This window comes from Chelmon rostratus, chromosome 22 (assembly GCF_017976325.1).
Source record: "Chelmon rostratus isolate fCheRos1 chromosome 22, fCheRos1.pri, whole genome shotgun sequence".
In the NCBI taxonomy this organism is placed as follows: domain Eukaryota; kingdom Metazoa; phylum Chordata; class Actinopteri; order Chaetodontiformes; family Chaetodontidae; genus Chelmon; species Chelmon rostratus.
The window spans coordinates 18,571,568-18,589,897 of NC_055679.1; the positions used below are offsets into that span (position 1 = coordinate 18,571,568).

General features: G+C 42.4%; 2 protein-coding genes across 5 annotated transcripts in view; one reads left to right on the top strand and one right to left on the bottom strand.

Moving 5' to 3' along the window:
• Positions 1-1,939: 1,939 nt before the first annotated feature.
• On the bottom strand, positions 1,940-12,502 carry LOC121625945 (proline-rich protein 36). 2 transcript variants are annotated; one of them, XM_041964275.1, is made up of 4 exons: positions 12,365-12,502; positions 10,096-10,240; positions 6,352-6,667; positions 1,940-5,799 (listed from the first exon to the last, which is right to left on the bottom strand). In XM_041964275.1, the coding sequence occupies exons 2-4, from the start codon at positions 10,207-10,209 to the stop codon at positions 4,295-4,297; spliced, it is 1,935 nt and encodes a 644-aa protein (XP_041820209.1). In that variant the 5' UTR covers positions 10,210-10,240; positions 12,365-12,502; the 3' UTR covers positions 1,940-4,294. The 2 variants fall into 2 exon arrangements, with proteins under 2 accessions (XP_041820209.1, XP_041820208.1); XM_041964274.1 differs by having other exon boundaries at positions 10,096-10,309.
• A 1,343-nt stretch (positions 12,503-13,845) lies between these two features.
• Positions 13,846-18,330, top strand: part of LOC121625676 (RAB3A interacting protein (rabin3)) — a 15,630-nt gene continuing 11,145 nt past the window's right edge. For 2 of the 3 annotated variants that reach the window (XM_041963869.1, XM_041963871.1), the window contains exon 1: positions 13,851-13,962. The gene's annotated coding sequence lies outside the window, so the exon portion shown is untranslated. Of the gene's footprint in view, positions 13,968-18,330 lie in introns of all 3 variants that reach the window. The other variant, XM_041963870.1, reaches the window with a different exon arrangement.

Consider the following 18,330-nt stretch of genomic DNA (forward strand, 5'->3'; position numbering starts at 1 on the left):
CATCTTTTTACAGCCTAATCATACAACACATAATAAAACACAGGGTGTTTCTCATTTGAAATAGATGCATGAAAAACAACAGAAGAAAAAAGATCAATCCGTTTTTTTAAGAAAAGTGGGCGTTTCCAGGAAATATACATGTTCCACTTCTCCCAAAATGTTAGATTTCTGAATCCTTTTCAAGCAGCTGCACTCAATATTCGTAATAAATATGCTGTTTTAATATTAAATGAAGGAGTTCATCCCAAGGAAAAGTAATTTTTGTCCCAAATATCGTCACTAATTCTGCAGAGAGCATGTTTACTTCTGCACAGGCCCTGAACTAATCTGCTACTTAATGGCTGCAGTTTCCCTTTAAAGGACAGCTTCACATGTTTTCAGGTTAAAACAATAGTCAGGTTCTTGTGAAACAGTGAAACAGGTTTATCTTGCTGTACAGACTGGACATCCTGATGCACTTTCGGTGGAACCGTGCACATGATTTACAGTCGTCATTCTGTGCAAACCTCGTTTTGTGTCTCTGGGGGACAGCGGGACAGATTATGAAAACCTGTTTCGGTGCTCATTTGGACACTGGAGGTTTTACTCCTAGCAAGCAGCTCACAAAAAGAGATTTAGATAAAGAGATCATATCTTAATTCCAGGTGTAAATGCAGATGCAGAGAATCAGATGTCAGATTCAGATCACATGTTAACACCAGGTGTAACCTTGGAATAAGTCAGGCCCAAGCTACATGTCTGCTCATGAAGAGAAACGATGGTGAATCAGACAGTCAGACGTCCTCACACACACACACACACACACACACACTTGCTCGGCGTAGCAGTGGTCGAGCAGCTCTCCTCAGGAAAAGAAAGCCTCTGTGTTGAAGTCTTATGTAACCGTCTGCAGTCCAGACAGTTTGCTTCTGTGTTCAACACACAAGTCGTCCAACGTGAAATATGGGAAAGGTCAGAAAAACAAAACTTTATAAAAGCTTGTTACAAGGAGAGCTGAGAAATCGTTACCTGCAGGGCTGCACACTCAAAGGAGCAGTCCCAAAGTTCTGCTGCAAAATCTCCAATCTGGTTTGAAACCAGCAAGCTGGTGTGTAAAACAGTGTGTGATGACCGCTGTCCTCAGTTGAGCGTTATCTGGTGTGACTACAAGGCTAAACCACCTTAGCTTAGTGCCAAATCGAAACGAGTCCAGTGTTTCCCATTCTGCCAGCGTTACATGAATGCAGCATTAGAAGCTGGTAAATGTCCACATCTTAAAAACTCCACCCCTGACTTTGATACACAGGCTTTCTGTTAAAGCAACACTTGGACTCTTTGGGGAATTTGTTTATTCCATGGATGTATCATAAGAGCTGGATATAACACCGCTGCTCAGCCTTACTTTGTGTTCCCTGGTGGCCGCTCATGATATTGCAACAACAACAACAAAAAAAAAACCTGCAGCCCAAAAAACATTTTCCCCATAGACCACCACTGTAAAAGTCGTCTGTAAGACAGCTCCGGCTATAAACGTGGTAATTAAAGCACAGGAGGAGAACGGGGAGTAGACCTCATTGGTGTCCCCTTCAGGAACTGCGCTTGAGAAACTTTATTGTTTATTGTTCCCCCAACAGTGACATGAAATATCCGCCCTCGCCTTGAACAGAGCCAGGCTACCTGTTTCCCTCTGTTTCCAGTCTTTATGCTAAGCTAAGATAACCAGCTTACCAAACACCAATCACGACACGTCTCAGACCAGCTCAGAGACCTGTGACGAGTAAACTGATCTTGCTGTGTAAAACAAGTGGCGTGGCCCTTTAAGACACCTCATCGCCTTAAAACTGCAGCGCAGAAAGTTTCCACTCAGGTGAAATATTACACACAGGCGGCCAATCATTGAACAGCACCTGTTCATTCTTTACATTCCAGAGTTAATTAAGAAAAAACAAGTCGAAAGAAGTTGTATTATTCTGTTTAATGATTTACAAAAATCAACATTAAAGACACGTTAGAGTAGAGCAGAGTTTATACACTGCAGTATACGATGTGGACATTTCACAAGTCAGAAAGGCTGTTACAACTTTCACATGGCCGCTAATATTCCCATTTACCACACATGGATGCACGTTTTATCCCTGTTCTGTGCAGATCTGGACATTTTGCAGAGACATTTCCTAATAAAGAAGGCACTGTTATACAGAATGTAGTCATAAACTGTACGTATGCACCATTAGATACTTCAAAATGACTGTAGCTGAACTACAGAGAACCGGAGTCTGTAAACAAAATTCACAAAAATATTCACGCAGGACGAGTACCGTGGTACTTCTGAGTGAAACAAAGTATACTTCAAAAGTGACTGTAAGTGAACTACAGAGGCCGGAGTCTGGATAAAACACAGTAAACTTACATACACAAAGACACACATAGCACATACGTATACGCACATACACACTTATGCTGCTACAACAGTTAAATAACACACTCGCAAATGTCAGAAACGGCAAAGTTACCGACAGCCTGAAGGGAATAAAAACACAGAAGTAACCCAGGATGTATTTCTGGACTCTGTGGTTTTAGTGCTTGTGTTTTGTACAATGCCATGTGCTCGCCCATCCCTAAAGAGCAGTTTTAAAGTATTCCCTCTGCGTAGTAAAAAAGTAAAGGTCCTGCCCACGGAGCCATTCCACAGTCTGTGGTTTGGTGTGGGAGGTTTGTCCGTGGAGTAAAAATATCCTGCAGCTCAGCTCAGCTTTACATCTTTCAAGAAACCCTTTCGCTTTAACTCGTGCGCCGTTGTTACTCCAGGACATCAGATTTAATGGAATGAATGGAGAGATACGAGTTTCCAGAACAGTTATTCTTCCGTTCTTCACTTCCTGTCCACACACACGCCTCTTCACGAACCTTCTGCTCTGTACAATATAGTTTTTATCATTTCAGAAGTAAGAAAATATCTCCAGAGAAAAGTCATTTCAACTTGGTTTTGTCCGAAAGTGCTGACAGAAAACACACACACGCACGCACACGCACACACACACACACACACACACACAAAGCTACAGAAAATGCCCAAAGTCGTTAAACAACCCAAACATGTCACAGGGTTGACAAAGAGTTCACAGCCTGTGTATGAGCATTAATTTCACTCTGCTGACAGCTGCTAGAAGGAAAGCGACACCATAAAACAAATAACTGGATACAGAGATGCGCTGCGGGAGGCCTTTTCTGACTTTTTGGTGCAGGTTGCTCCATTATTTAACCTTTTTTTCCTTAAATACCTAAATTACTCTTGTGCACAATTAGCTGCTCATTTCTTATTTTTCTCCTTTTTGTAACTGCAGCTATTTTCTGTAAATTGTGGCTATAAGTATCCTGTTGCAGCTAAAAACAGACATTTTTACCAGGACCAGACCACCCTGCTGGGGGGCCCTGGGCCAAAAACCAAAGAAATGCCCAATTAATAAGGTTAATTAACTGCCATGCCATGTACCTGGGCCTTCTGGGGCCCGAGAGGGTCTGGGGCATGGGGACAGTTGTCTGACCTGCTTTTCACATAAAAACAATAAATATAAAATCCCCAAAAAATCAGTTCCTTAATAAATTTCATCTGGGCCCCCCTTCTTAACAGCACTTTAAGGCAAAAATGATCTTAGTCCCGTTGTAATTCATTTTAACTCAATCCCACATAGATCATCCTGCTGCCGGAAACACTAGATAGAGTATCAAACGTGTATTAATCCACCGCTGTAAATAGTCCCCAACAAATGCAAAATGTCCTCCTTTTTGAGCCCCAGCTGGGCCGCAAACAAGGCAGGGGAGTCAGAAAGTATTGAGACTGTTGGTTTTGGTCTTCTCTTTTAGATGTTTTCGAAAACGGAGAAGAGTTTAAAAAATTGGCTGTTGACAATCAGCCTCGTTTGTGGCAAACAAAGGTGAGACGTTTGATTCCCACATGAAGAGGATGCTCCTTTTAAAAGCATCAGTTTGAGAGGTAATAAAGTGTCCTGGATCAAAGGCAACATAAAGCTGTTTGCAGTTCATCTGTCCAGACTTTGTCATTGAAACAGTGTCGTGTGTGCAGCAGCTGCACTCTGTCACACTTGTTTGTCAGTTTTTTGTGCACAGGAGGTGAGAACTGGCTGTGCGAACCATTGAGGATCAGGCTTCATTCCTTTGTAAAAGTAGGTCTCTATCCGACCGCACCTCACACTCATAGACATAACTGGGGAAACTTCTAGCATACCACCTCCACCAGCAGGTACACACTAGACATTCAGGCTCGACAGGTGGAGACTGAAGAATAAAGAGTTTATCAAGACTCTTTCAGTAGCCCCAGCTTCCGCAACGCCTCTCGGCGCGAGTCGTCCGTCGCCCCCCGTCCAGAAAACTGCACAGTGATGCCTTGGGGACGAAACATGGAGCCAGATCTCCGCTTGTGATCAGGGGACAAGGCACGCTCTGCTGCTTTCTGGGGACTAACAGCGCCGTGGTAAGAGTGCCTTGGAGGTCTTGTGGCTGGGGTCGGGGCCGGAGCTTTCAAATTCCTTGCTGGGCTCTTTGAAGGGCGATTCAACCCAGTGGAGGGGTTGATGGTTAGACTCTTTCCTCCATAACTGTTGAGCTCAGTGGGTAGCAGCTCTGATTTGGCAGGAAAGGTTTGACTCTTGTCTATATGGGAGCTGAGGATGTCGGGTAGGTCGCTCCTGGTCCCCGCTGGAACAGGGATCATGACTTTGGTTTTTCCACCATAATTGTTGAACTCACTGGGATTAGCCAGCACAGGTGGAAGGACTTTGGGTTCAACGGTTGCTGGAGGGGTTGCAGGTTCACTCCTGGAGGAAGCAGATGGGTTGACCACTATAGATTTCCCTCCATAGCTGTTAAATTCCAGTGAGGTGACCTCAGGTGGAGGGGAGACAGGTGCCTTGGTTTCCAATGGAGGTGGGTAGTAGCTGCTCTGTGTGACTGCTGGAGGTGAGGGGCTCGGTTGGGGGTTTCTATATTCACGGCTCTTGAGGGAATTTGTCCGCAGGATCTCTGATTTTCTGTCCATGTAAATCTGGCTCTGACGTGGTGGCGTAACATTGGCTTCTGGCAGTTTGGTGCTAATTTCTGTTGTCGGGGGAACACTAGCCTCCAGAGGTTTGGCACTTGTTTCTGCGCCTGTGAGAGGATCCGGAGAGGTGCTGTCAGGGGTGACGAGGAGCGACATACCTCCAGACATGGCTCGATTTCTGGTCAGGCCCAGCTTCGACAGGGCCTCCATCCTTGATTTGTCCGGTGTGGGGTCCTTGAAGGAAATGCTGCGTCTGGGTACATTTCGAGCCTTTTGTTCCATGACTGGCTGAGGATCTTCCTGCAGCAGAGGGTGTGACCCTGTGAGATTTGCCAGCATCTGCGCCTGTCTCTCCTGGATGTTCACATTAGCCAGTGACTGGGTCTGGTGTTCCTTGTTGCCGAGGATCACACTGATGTTGGCAGGAAAGCGGGTAGGCTTAGTAGAGGTAGGAGGACCGTGTTTAACAGGAAGATCGGTGCTGTAGCTCGGTGACTTTTCGGACTCTGTGCTGGACTGGCGGAGGACGGAGGAAGGCATGAAGTTTGAGGTTCCACCTGCCTGGTTCTCGGCTATCTTCTGCGCAATCAGGACTGGGGTGGGGATACTTCCTGGAGGGTGGTAGGAGGGGTGGCTGTCTGTCAGCCCATAACTGCCACTTGGTAAAGCAGGGTTGTACTCTGATGGCAAGCTGTCCATTGGATCACGTCTTGGCTTTATCTCGAAGTGGCTTTCAGGAGTTGGCATCATACTCTGAAAATCTGGGAAGAACAAATTGCAAAGTGAAGAATCTTCAGTTACCTCCAGGGCTGTAATTACTGCAGTTACTGTTGAAAATATACCATGGTGAGTATTTCACAGGCTAATTCCAGTAATTTTAAACTTGATGTATTGAAATGATTACTGTCAAAAAATAAATAAAGGATTCTGTCCTGTACTAGACCACAATTTAACTTTGAAACAGTATTCAGACCTTTAGATTGCGAATACTTATTTTATGAGTCTATACTTTCCCAATAATTTTTCTAGAAGGTTTCTTGGTACTAATTACAGAGAAAACAGAGTTGAAGTTCTGTGACAGTTTTTTGAGTCTGAGTTTCATTAGTTGAGTTGAGCGGTTGTTGATTGGTTAGGTATTTCCTTGAAACTGCTACACTTAAATAAAATGTATTATAATTGAGCACCTGTAGTAGTAAAATGCAAAAAAAAAAAATGGGTCTGGTGAGTTGAGGGGTTGTTGGGGCTCTTTGATTTATAAACTTCCAGAATCCTGGCTATGGCCCTGCATACAAGAACCAACTGCTGTATGATACCTGGACTGGTGGGATTGAAGCTTGAGTCTTTGGTCTGCACCAAATCCGGTTCCGGGCGGACCAGGTCTATAATATCTTGGTCTTTGGGACTCGGATGTCTGGCCAGGAGGGAGGACACAATGACACTTGTGTTGGGACTTGAACATAGGGGTCCATCAACCTCTTCGACAGGACTGCTGCTACTTGCGGGGGGCTTCACCTGGCCAGGCCTCCGGTTGTTCTCCTCTAGACTATCCTCCAATGAGTCGATTGTTTCCTCGAAGAACTGCAGGCACTCTTGCTCCTCCTGGCTCAGAAACTGCAGCGCATCGTCTTCCTGTCAAGGCCAAGAAACAGTAGGAAACCAGTTGACATGGTGTAATTTCATTAGTCATTTTAACTTTTACGATGCACATACAGCTATCTTGCTTTTGTCAGAGTGGTTCTGAGGCTGTTTCCAGTTAATTTACAGTCCATCATCAGTCACGCTACCATGAATTACCATGGATACAGAGTATACACAACAACATCTTTTTAGATTAGTATTTCACAAAGTGTAATATTTACTCTTAATATTTACACAGGGAGGGGAGATTACTTGCAACGGACGGAAACTGGATTTTAAATCTGGAAATAATCTGGATTATATTTGTTTTTAAAAAATGTAATGTTTTCCACAAACAATATAAAGTTGGATCGGTAGAATATATTGGTCAAACGTTGAGGCTGGATTAGCAGCTGGGCAAAATGATCAAGGTTAACTGCATTTTATTATTATACTGTTGCTACGCCTGTCAAGCTTTCTGTTCTTGCAGTTTTTATGCAGTTTATAATGGCGATTATAGTGTTAGCACTCAAAATTCTTAGTAATAAAGACAATAGGTCCTTGTTTTTCGCACAGAAGTAAACAAAAATCTTTTCTACTCAGCAACCGTTGGATTAGCTGTAGCTAGCTAGTTATTTAAGATAACGTTAGCTCCACGAGTTGGCGGAAAATGCCATCTCTGGCTGACTTCTTAATGTTTCAAGCTTTTTCCTGTTCAAGATGACTCGTAACATGAAGCCTGTAAAGGCGTCGTTTGGAAATATGTACTTGGGGTCTCATGATATTATCAAAGACATGAGGCTAAAGCTAACACGTCCTAGGCAAAGACGTTCTTGTATTGCAGTGTAGGGCCATTTGGTTCAGGTATTACAAGCAAGATAAGGAAAAATATTATTTCTAGCCCTCTTTAGCTGCTTAGCTGACACTTGGACAAGCAAGACAAAAGTTATATTTAATCTTTATTGCTCAAATTTTCACTTTTAGCATTAAGAAGGCTTTTATGATGGTGGCTAACGATGTGTTTAGCAGCCATAAATCAGTCTCAGTTGATGATCCAATGAAGGACAGAGCTGCTAACGTTAGCATACACTCTGTAGCACAGAAGCACCACATTGGTCTTGGCTCCTCATCACTGAGCCCATGTTGAACCATCCGCTAAGACTTTCTCATACAGTAGTCATGTGTATGCGGCGAACACAGGCCCGCTTGTTCCTGCGTCCCAACCCTCCGGACTTCTTTCCCACCCTATATTTAGCTGAACTGCTCCTCTCTTTTGGGCTTCACCTGCACAGTTACCTGTCCTGCTCCACACAGTGCAGCCACTGACAAATGACACAATGGGCTATCCAGTAACAGCCCAGCGCCTATTGATTTAGCTCCTCCACCATGAGGTCTTTTTCAGTCCCGATAAAGATCGAGTCCACCTATTTAAGCCAAACCACATGGCTGTAGGGAAAAGGTAATCCATCCCCTGTAACAATGTGTAATAGACTTAAAAAATAAGCGGTGGTGGACGTATGAACTGACAGCCGCAAAGACAAACTACCACATTACAAGTAAAAGTACAACATGTAAAACCTAATCGAGCAAGTATTTGGACAAAATAATCTTAACTGGACCTTTCAAACATCTCCATGGCTCCATTCACTGATTAAAACCGTGAGACGATGCAGAAAATCTAGTTTGTGGACCTTGATTTAAGATTATTTTGTCAAGCTGAAAAATGTTGTTTTCTTGCATACTTCCTAAAAAGTTGACATTTTGGAGAAACAAACAGATACTGATAACAGCGAGTCTGGTTCTGTCCAAAGTTCAAACACAGACCTACCAGAACCTCTGAAGTTCATTAATTTACATGTTGAAGCATGTTTGTTTAATCTGTGAGAGAAAACAGGCGGCTATTTCTTGGCCGGGACCAGAGTTCATTTTTGCACTTCAGTTTTTGCAAAGATTAAATAAACAAGACATGATGTGTTAATTAATGAGCTCTAGAGGTGCTGGGAGGTGGATGTTGTTACCTCTGGACACAGCCAGGCTAGCACTTTCCCTCTGTTTCCAGTCTTTATGCTAAGCTAAATTAGCCAGCTGCTGGATGAGAAAACTCAGGGTTTGTTACGTGAATTTACAGTTTTGAGGCAAAAGTGAAGTAACTTAAAGTTTCCAGTTTAACTGCAGCACTTGGACAACAGAGTGTTTTGATCACAGGTTGTGTTTTACTACAATTACACACCACCAGGCTGAAGGAAGCTGCCTATTTGAGCTATTTCAAGGTGATGACCTTCAGCTGAGGGTCGACGTGACAAACAGGGCTTGCTGCTGACATCAGTGTTTCGAAAAGTGCCACAACAAGGTAACTGTAGGTAACACACAAAGGCGCCTGCAGCAACACCCAGCTGAAACCAATACGAGATAAACACTGATCTGCTGGTTTCAGCTGGACTGAATTGTGTCTATTGTGGTGAAGCAGCTCAGGACCTAGAAAACTGCAGCTTAACCGGTTCGGCCATGCTGGTTGTTGATAATGAATGTCATCCCCAAGGCATGTGAAGGGATTAAGTTGTTGAGCAGGTGTAATTTCTCAGCGTCTGTGATGACTGGGTGCTTTGTGTAAACACAGCGCAGAGCCTCAGACAGGGTGAAGTACAGTTAGAATAATCAGCTGTTCATCTGATACCGTACTGAGTGTGTTTACTGTGTTTAACAGGACAATAGAACAATACTGCTCTATACTCAGGCTGACCGAACAAATTATGTGTAATTATTGAACCCTGCGTCCTCTATCCAGCACAATCATACCAAGAGTAGTCCCACAGTGGCCATTAAATGGGCTTTATTTACATTTTTATTCTTGCTGGTAATGATCTAAAAGAAACTTGCAGGAAGAGTTCGACAGTTTTGGAAATACACTCAATGTGCTGAGATGTATGCTTAATATGAAGCTGCAGCTGGTTAGCTTAGCTTAGCATCAAGACTGGAAACAGGTAGCTTGGCTGATTACACGTCCTGTTTGTTATGTGGCAGATTTTTTCTTGGCTGTGAGCAGAAACTTACTGAAGTCTCTGCAGGTAAACTGCCTGGCACACTCACAGTGACAGTCACAGCCCTGCTTCCAGTCTTTATGCTAAGCTAAGCTAACTGGCTGCAAGCTTCAGCCTCGTGTTTTCAGCAGACAGATAGGAGAGTGGCACGTTAAACCTTAATTTCATGAACATTATTATAAGCTGTGCTTGGATTTATTGATGTTTTTACATTTCCATCTACTTTTAGTGTAATTTCTGAATGTTTAAAAAGCATGTTACATTCGACCCGCTGGGATGTGAAGCTGTTACAGAGCTCAATGGATGTAAACTGCAAGGATCCACACATAAAGAACACGTGCCGTCCTGCAAAATGATGTACAAGAAAATCAGTATTGATTAACCTGGTTTTTAAATACTTACGCCTGGCCTGGAGTTTCGGCCGGCGCCCCCGTTGACCCTGTAGTGGAGCTGAGGGTTGGCCTGCAGACGGAGGTCCATGGTGCGAGGGTCAGAGGTCAGCTGGCATGTGGACATCTCATGGAGGGTCCGGTGTTGCTGTGCGGCACTACGACAAAACAAGAATCACATCTGGTCTCGCGCTGAACAATCATCCAAAATTCTTTCCAACGAGAGCCTGGAGACACAGAGGGGGGAGGCGACGTGTCTTCAGCTGATGTTTAACTGACGGCAGGAGGAGGTCAAACAAGGTCAGAGCAAAATAAAAGGAAGTTTATGATAAAATCATCTGGGATCATCCTCTGGTGGCTGGAAGCTGCGTGTCTAAAGCAGAGGTACAGGAAGTATTCAGATCCTTAAGTAAATTACACAAAGTACAGAAGAAGTATCATGAAAGTGTATTAAAAGCATCAAAAGTATTCATTAGGACCCCTGTGAGTGATATATTACTATATATTACATCAGTGTTAGAGCAGCATTTGACTGCTGTAGCTGCTTGAGGTGACACTACTTTGAATTGAAGGGTCACGGATGAAACTGAGGGGTCCTGAGATGATTAATAAAGGAGAAAAGAAGAAAAACAAAATTATTTTCATGTTTTTTGCTCTAATCTTTGCTTTTTTGTGAAAAATCTGGGTGTTTTACTTCTTTGAGCCTCAAACAGTTCATTAAATAAAAGGGGAAATGTCTCTTTGGTGGAATTAAAAACTCCTGGACATATAAAACATGACAAGGGGCCATAAACCAGCAGTTTAATTGTGAACAATGTACTTTATTTTCTCAGCTGATTGAGTGTTTCTTTGTGTGAAATAACTCCAGTATGTCTGTCAGTTGTAAAAAGGTCAATATTTCCATCTCAAATGGGGAGTTTAGTTATAATGTAGCATAAAATGGAAACACTCAAGTAAAGTACTTCAGAATGAGTAAATGTACTCAGTTACTTGTCTCTGAGGGCTTACAGCGTCACAGCAGAGAGACACACCTGATGGACAGGTTGACCTGGAACAGGTAGCTGCAGAACAGGCTCCTGCAGCAGAAACTACTGACCACATTCCTCTCTAACGCTGCTCCGATAAAAGACTTCAGCAGAAAAAAAAATAAAGGTTCCTCGTTGAGGTTCGAGGCCAAAGCAGAGCCTACGAGAGAAACGGCTGAAGATACGATGAGGTGATAAGAGGAGGTGGAGGAATCTGTCTGCAGCCACAACTTCATTCACAACCTTAGAGCAGAATAAATCAGTGGGTAAAACCAGACCCAGGTCCTGGATCAGCGCAGCACTGAGGATGAGTAAAGAAGTTAAATTTACCCGGTAACACATGATGTCACCATCAAACCCAAGATGTGCTGGTTTTGACTGAGTGTTCATTTTAGTTCAATTAGTGTACAAAAGAAACCAACAAAGGTCTTTTGTACCAGGTGTCATGTTTTTCTTTGATATTTCTCTTTCTGTTATTTGACTCCAGTGTTTCTGTTAGATTCTCTTTGGGTTATTCAACAAAACCCATAAACGCTTATTTTTAAAACATTCACTGGGCCGTCAAACAAAAGCTGCTATTTTAACCCGCGTTAGACTCAACAACCTCAAAATTCTCACAAATCCATCATCAGCTGTACAAAACGACGTGTGTGTGACATTCAAAACTGTGACATAATGTGTTTTTTTAAGACATTCATCTTTGTCTTTTTTCTAGTAAAATACGGTTTAGTTTTAGCTCTGCAGGCAGTGAAAGATCTGATAAAGTAAAAATTACAGCTCATAGAAACATGACTTTGTTCTGTTTTAAGGGTCACAGACCAAAGAGGTTGGAAAGTGACTTGCTAAATAATGCTAAATAAATCTTTCTCATAGGTCTAATCAGTGCATTTGCAATAATACAGCATGTTTGCAGTTTACCTCAGGATACACCACATATTTCCACTTTTTATATATGGCGGAATAAATGTTCTGTACATGAAGAGAAAACAGATGATGCAAAGTCTTCACACACTAACCCACACACACTAACACTTCATCCATATATTTAGCTTTGTTTGTGTTATATTACATCATATTTTTCGATATGTGGCCTGTATTTGTTCATGTATGTTCACACTGACATCACCGTAGCAGAAAAGTGATGCTTACTGTAGGAGATCATTTGCAGAACAGTGTTAGTAGAAGAATTGGCAGAACTATCTTAGAAAAGAAAGAAGAAAAGGAGTAATATGAGGATATTTATACGCAGTGACTCACCGAACAACTCCACAGATCAGTCATGTTAACTCATCAAAGGGCCTTTGGTTTTCTCCTCAGAGAGGCAGCATCAACATGAACTCTTCTCTAACAGTGCGCCCGCCTCGCGCTGCTGCTCCGCTCCTGGAGACCTCCGCGTGCGTAATGACACCACGGCGGCACATGACGCACCAGTTAAAGCCACCAAGAAACCCCGCCCACATCCTTCAGGAGGGTGTGTGCGTGCGTGCGTGCGTGCGTGTGTTGTCATTCAGGTGTGTGAACAAGTGCTGGGAGTTGACTGTAGTGACACAGTGGAAAGTTATCTCACACACACCCACCTCAGTTTCATTAGGATAGGTTCAGGAACAGTGGGACATTTAACCTTTATCCTATTTTAACTGATTTAACCTACAAGATTTTTTTTTTTTTTTTTTTACTTTATTCTGAAAGCCACAACACAACTTGTCACTGAGTGACAATAATAATGTGTAATAAATTCAGAGAGATATGGTATTATTTGGCGTTTGTTAAGGGAAAGTGGACCAGCACAAGTACTGTACGAAAGTACAAATATGAGGTACTTGTACTTTACTTGAGTCTTTTTCTTTCATGCTCTTTTCTACATTTACTCAGGTACATTTCATTTACACTACATTCATCTGACGGCTTTTAGTGACTAGTTACTAGATTTTTTGCATTAAAAAACATATGAAGAGTTTGTAAGATGTGATACTTTGTTATCAATTAAACTACCCAACGGTTTAACAAGTACAGCTGAAACGATTAGTTGACGGACAGATAATTAACTGGCAACTATTTTAATAATAGTTTCAGTCAATAGATTAATGGAGAAAATATTTAGCAGATTTATCCAGAATGAAAATAATAAATCAAATCAAATAAATAAAAGTAGATTAAACCATTACCTCAGGTGTAATCTCATAAATAACGGAACTCATTAATATAAATTGCACTTATTAACACATGAGAGAATGTATTTAATTACTTAAGTTTAAAAAAATGAATCGATGACTGATGATTTGTTTGTTTTGTGCGCTCCCTGCTGGCTGCAGTCTGCTAGCTCACAGCTGTGGTGACTACATTAATAAGTGGATTTAGGATCTTCTGAGGAAAGACAAACAGTGTCCACTGAAAGTGCCTGAAAATGAGGCTAAAATGTCATTCTTCACCTCCAGTTGACAAAACAGTATCACGCTTTTACTTTTTAACATTTTAAGTACATTTCCATGACTGTACTTTAAGTATTGAAGTAACTTCAATTTTAAATATACTTACTTTTACTAATAGTAGAGTATTTTTACAGCGTAGTATTAGTACTTTTGCTGAAGTAGGGGATCTGAATGCTTCCTCCACCACTGTTGTTATACATATAAAATATATACATACTACCTAATTTCCCTTGATTCCAGGCATAAAACCAATGTGATGACTGTGTCTTATTTCCCAGAGGTCCGTGAACGCGCCTCCCGTCAGTTGGAGTAACCTGCTCCAGTTTGCGTCAACAGCCGCTCCGGTGTGCTCGTTTGTTTGTTTGACGGGTTGCTTCGGCACGTTAGCGGGAGGGAGACCGACGGGCCCGGCTGCTGTCCACAGAGGTCCGGTGAGTCCACACTCCACATGTTGTTAATGTTGCGGTTGTTGTCATCATTATTAGCTAAGTTGGGTGAACTTGCTCTGCCCGCTAGCTATCGTAGCTACATGCAAATGCACCATTACATGTATGCACTCATTATCGGACACAGACCCGTCTGTCGCACAATTTCTCCTTCTTGTCACAACTAAGCGACCACACACTCTGTTTGTCACTGTTTAACCACAGCTTCTGCAATTTGAGTCAAATTTATTAACGATAGAGCCCCCCATTGCTGGACAATTTACTGAAATTACATAGCCACAGCTGGGCTTTGTGCCGTGGCCGATAATGGAAACAGGGTTTCCCCCCTCATCAGTAATCCCCCACCAAGCCAATAACGGGGATACATCAACGTTTTGGAAGAGAGCCACCGATGCGTTGTTTTTGTAACTGTTTTAACATTAACGGCTGATTTATTTCTCTCTTTGTAGCGTGACATTAAACGTCACAGCTAACAGAAAAGGTAGAATCACGCCTCTGAATGAGCCTGATGTTACTTAACGTTAGCTAATCTAACGCAATCGTCACGTTAACGTTATGCCGATATAGCAACGGAACCTTAGCTGACACACTGTGGAGACGCTGCTTTCATGCATCTTTCATGCGAGCAGTGTCGGATAACAGCCGTTAGCTTTTTCACGTCAGCCGTCTGCTCCCCTGGTAAGCGGTTGTTAGCACGTTAGCCCGCTTGCTAACGTTTCACACACGCTAGCCGCGGCTAACCGAGTGCTAGCTGTCACCGCGCTCTGAAACAGGTGCATTCCTGCTTAAAAACGCAGCCTGCCCGTAATGTTTAAGTCGTATGAGGACAATAATTCAGCTCGAGGTTTGACTTCAGCCGGTTATCACACAGATAGCATCGTAATCATCTTTAGCAGGCTGTGTGTCCAGCTAGCGTTACAGCTGGAAATCATGTGAATGAACAGAGAGGCTGTTGTCAGAGCAAACCGAGTTAGTGCTCATTGCAAACGCTGCAGTTCATGTGCAATGTGCAAAGCTTGGTGTCAGTTTTCACCAGAGTAAACATTAATGCAGTCTTTTTTTTTTGTTAATCTTGCAGATTGGCTTGATATGATTAAATCATCATATCATATATGTTTCAAATAAATCACGACACGGTTATAGTGAAAGCATATTAAAAATATGTGGTAAATGAGACAAAACCCCTAATGTGTAAAACAAACACACAGTAACAAAGTTTGTTAGTTCCTAATTACAGTTACATGATTTGGAGTGTAGAAATTTATATTAAGGAAGCAACTAATGACTGTTTTCATCATCAGTTAATGTAGTATTTGTTTTGATTAATTATGTATTTAGTCAATAAAATGCAAGTAAAATATGCTGAATTTGTAAACAAATAAAACAGAAAAACACAATAAATCCTCATGTTTTAGGTGCTGGAGCTGGTCGCCATTTCTGCTTAATAAATTACTGAAACTGTTTTTTTTTCTAAAGATCCACTGATTGATTAATTGCTGCAGCTCCAGTATTAGTATCATGATAGAGCTTTGAACCATGCCCCCCCCCCCACAGGAAAACTCCCCAGTCTGATACATGATTTTTTTACTGTTACATAAGCAGTACTCTATTCATAATTCTTTTAAAATCTTATTGATAAACTGGATCAAGTGCTTCATTGTTCAATTTTACCAAAATAAATTACAATAAAATATGTGATCAAAGGATATGTCAGAAAATGATCCCAATCAGCTGAGAGACAGCTAGCTGAAGGTGTGACACAAAGCTCACAGAACATGATATTGCAGTCTGTTTTTAATTTTTTTATTCTTTTGTTTTTGTTTGGGGCATTTTATGTATTTATTTGAGAGTGGACTGTAGGGAGATGGCAGGAAATGAGGCGAGAGAGAGAGAGAGAGATGAGGAACGACATGCAACAGAAAGTGTTGACTGAAGGTGAACCTGCACAGTCTGAACCCCAAATGGATCATTTTTCATCTTTTATAAATCAAATCTCTTAAGTCATACAAGTCAGTAATGTAACGTACAGAATGTGACCTGCAAATGTGAGTCAGGGAGATGAATGTCAACTGAGCCGTCACTAGTAGAAATGGTTCACATCAGAAAAGTGGAAGCAGCTGATCGTTCATGTGAGCTGCATCATGGTTTAAATAACATATCCGTTAATTATATTGTGAATTATTATGCCTTTTGACGTCTGCTGCTGAGTTTAAAGCTGCAGCCGGTAGCGATTCATCATCGGGATTTTCTGCAGGATTTTCTTTCGCTTTCTCCCACCCAAGCACGGAGAGGTCTGGCTCAGAGAGACCGGGCTTCACCACCTGCATCTGCAGAAGAGCCAGTAGGAACGCCCTCTCCCTGAAATGACCCGTGATTGGCCACAGTCTCACATCACAGGCTAGTCTACATCCTGAGAGCAGAGTCAGAGCAGGTGCAGAAGTCTAGTTTTCTCTCAGACAGCTTGAATCACACTATGCTGAAAGCCCAGTGAGGCCTAGAATAAACTACCTACCACAGGTTCAAGTGTTCCTGCGTGTCATCCTCGGATCACGTAATGCTGCGTGGTGTAAACACCCGGGATGAGCCTTGACCGGGCGGCTTGAGTAACTGGATCCACACCCTGCATCCGTCAGCGTGTCAGGTTACAGCGGGCTCTGTAGAACTGGTTTCCGTGGAGACAGGCAGAGGGGCGAGGGGAGGGGTTTCACCTGAGTTTGACAGACAGGTGTGATACTGTCACTTTGTGTGTGTGTGTCTGTTTATGTATCAGAATGAACAGCTCTAAATACTGCATTGACTTGAGTTGTCAGGTTTAATTTAGTTATTGGTTTATGTATCAGTTCTTTTGAAGCTGACAATGAACCTCAGAACATTTGTGATACAGAGTGAAATGTGTCCGTGCACTGCTGTCACCAAGTATCCGATCATGTTTGTCATCTTGTTTGTATTTACATTGTTTGGATAGTTTCTGTTGAGGTGATTTTTACAGTTTCAGTGTTGAGAGACATTGAATCTGTGTTTATTATTGTCAACATGAAAAGACCAAAACCAGCAATCTGTCTGTACTTTGTGACTTCCTGCATCTCATCTTCGAGCCCTTTGGTTCCTACTGAAGATGTAAATGTTAAAAACACCTCACCTTGATTTTTGAAAAGCTTCAGTAATTTCCTCAAACAGCTGCTCACTGTAGTTTTTATCAAACAGGAGGATGTGGTGCTTTTGTTGGGGACTATTTTCAGCGGTGGATTAATCCACATTTGGTGCTGTAGTGAGCGTTTGTGGGACTGTGTGTGTGTGTGTGTGCGTGCGTGCATGTGTAAGTGCGGGCATGGTGAAGGAACATGTCAGCCAGAGGAACAGTGAGGCTCATTGATGTGTTTTTAATAGTTTTTCGGCAATAATGGAGCTCTGTGGCACAGAGGAGGAAGATATAACAGAAGACACACACACACACACACACACAAAGTAGTTGTTAGTAGCTACATTCAGTGATGGTTTGGGTGTTTTCATTAAACGGAAAATGCAGAAAATCACCAGACTTATCCGTTGACATTTCATAATTTTTGTGTTAAATGAAAAGAAGTAAACGCAACTCAAACTGCTGAACTCCTTTTACTAAATTTGCAAACTGAAATAAAGTTTGGTAGCAGTCTGGCTCAGAACTCAAAGGTTGCTGTTCAGCTGCAGACACACAATTCTCGGACTGTCCCTGAACGCACCAGCAGTCCCTGCTATCAGCTGTCTTTCCACAACAATGAAATTTGGACTGAAACAATGGCTGAATATTCATTCTAATGATTAATCTGATGCTGACTGTTTTCATACCTCCTGATGTGCGACGCTCGAGGCGGGACGCGATCTGTAATTAGATCTTACTGGTTGTAGCTTTTATAGACTTCTGTGTACAGTTATCAGCAGAGGAAGGGGGGACTTTGACATCATGGTTCTGAGATAAAAACAAACAACGGCCTTGTTCTTCAGCTACACTTTACAGCTACAGTATGACGTCAGGTCTTCTGAGTCACACCATCTTTAATAGTCTTCAAGTTGCTGATTTGAGATTTGTACATATACACAGTGGGGGGACACACCCTCTTCACACACACACACAGAAGCACACCAGGCTGAGCAGGTGGGACCGGTGCACTGTCAAAACACCCTGCTGAGGCAGCCGAAACAAAGGTAGGACGGGCAGAGACAAAGACTCGCAGATCATTTCAAGAACATGATGATGATGATGATGATAGTTATGGAGGATGAAAGGAGACTCGAAGCTTTGTTGTCTGTCTCAGTTGAAATGAGAGGAGTTGTCAGCCGTGAACTTCCTGTTTCTGTCTGCTGGAGTTTG

Coding starts and splice junctions, on each gene's coding strand:
- LOC121625945 (XM_041964275.1), bottom strand. CDS start 10,209: ATGTCCACATGCCAGCTGACCTCTGACCCTCGCACCATGGACCTCCGT. Junction 6,668..10,095: donor GCCGAAACTCCAGGCCAGGC/GTAAGTATTTAA, acceptor TGGCCTTGACAG/GAAGACGATGCGCTGCAGTT. Junction 5,800..6,351: donor CTTCAATCCCACCAGTCCAG/GTATCATACAGC, acceptor TGTTCTTCCCAG/ATTTTCAGAGTATGATGCCA.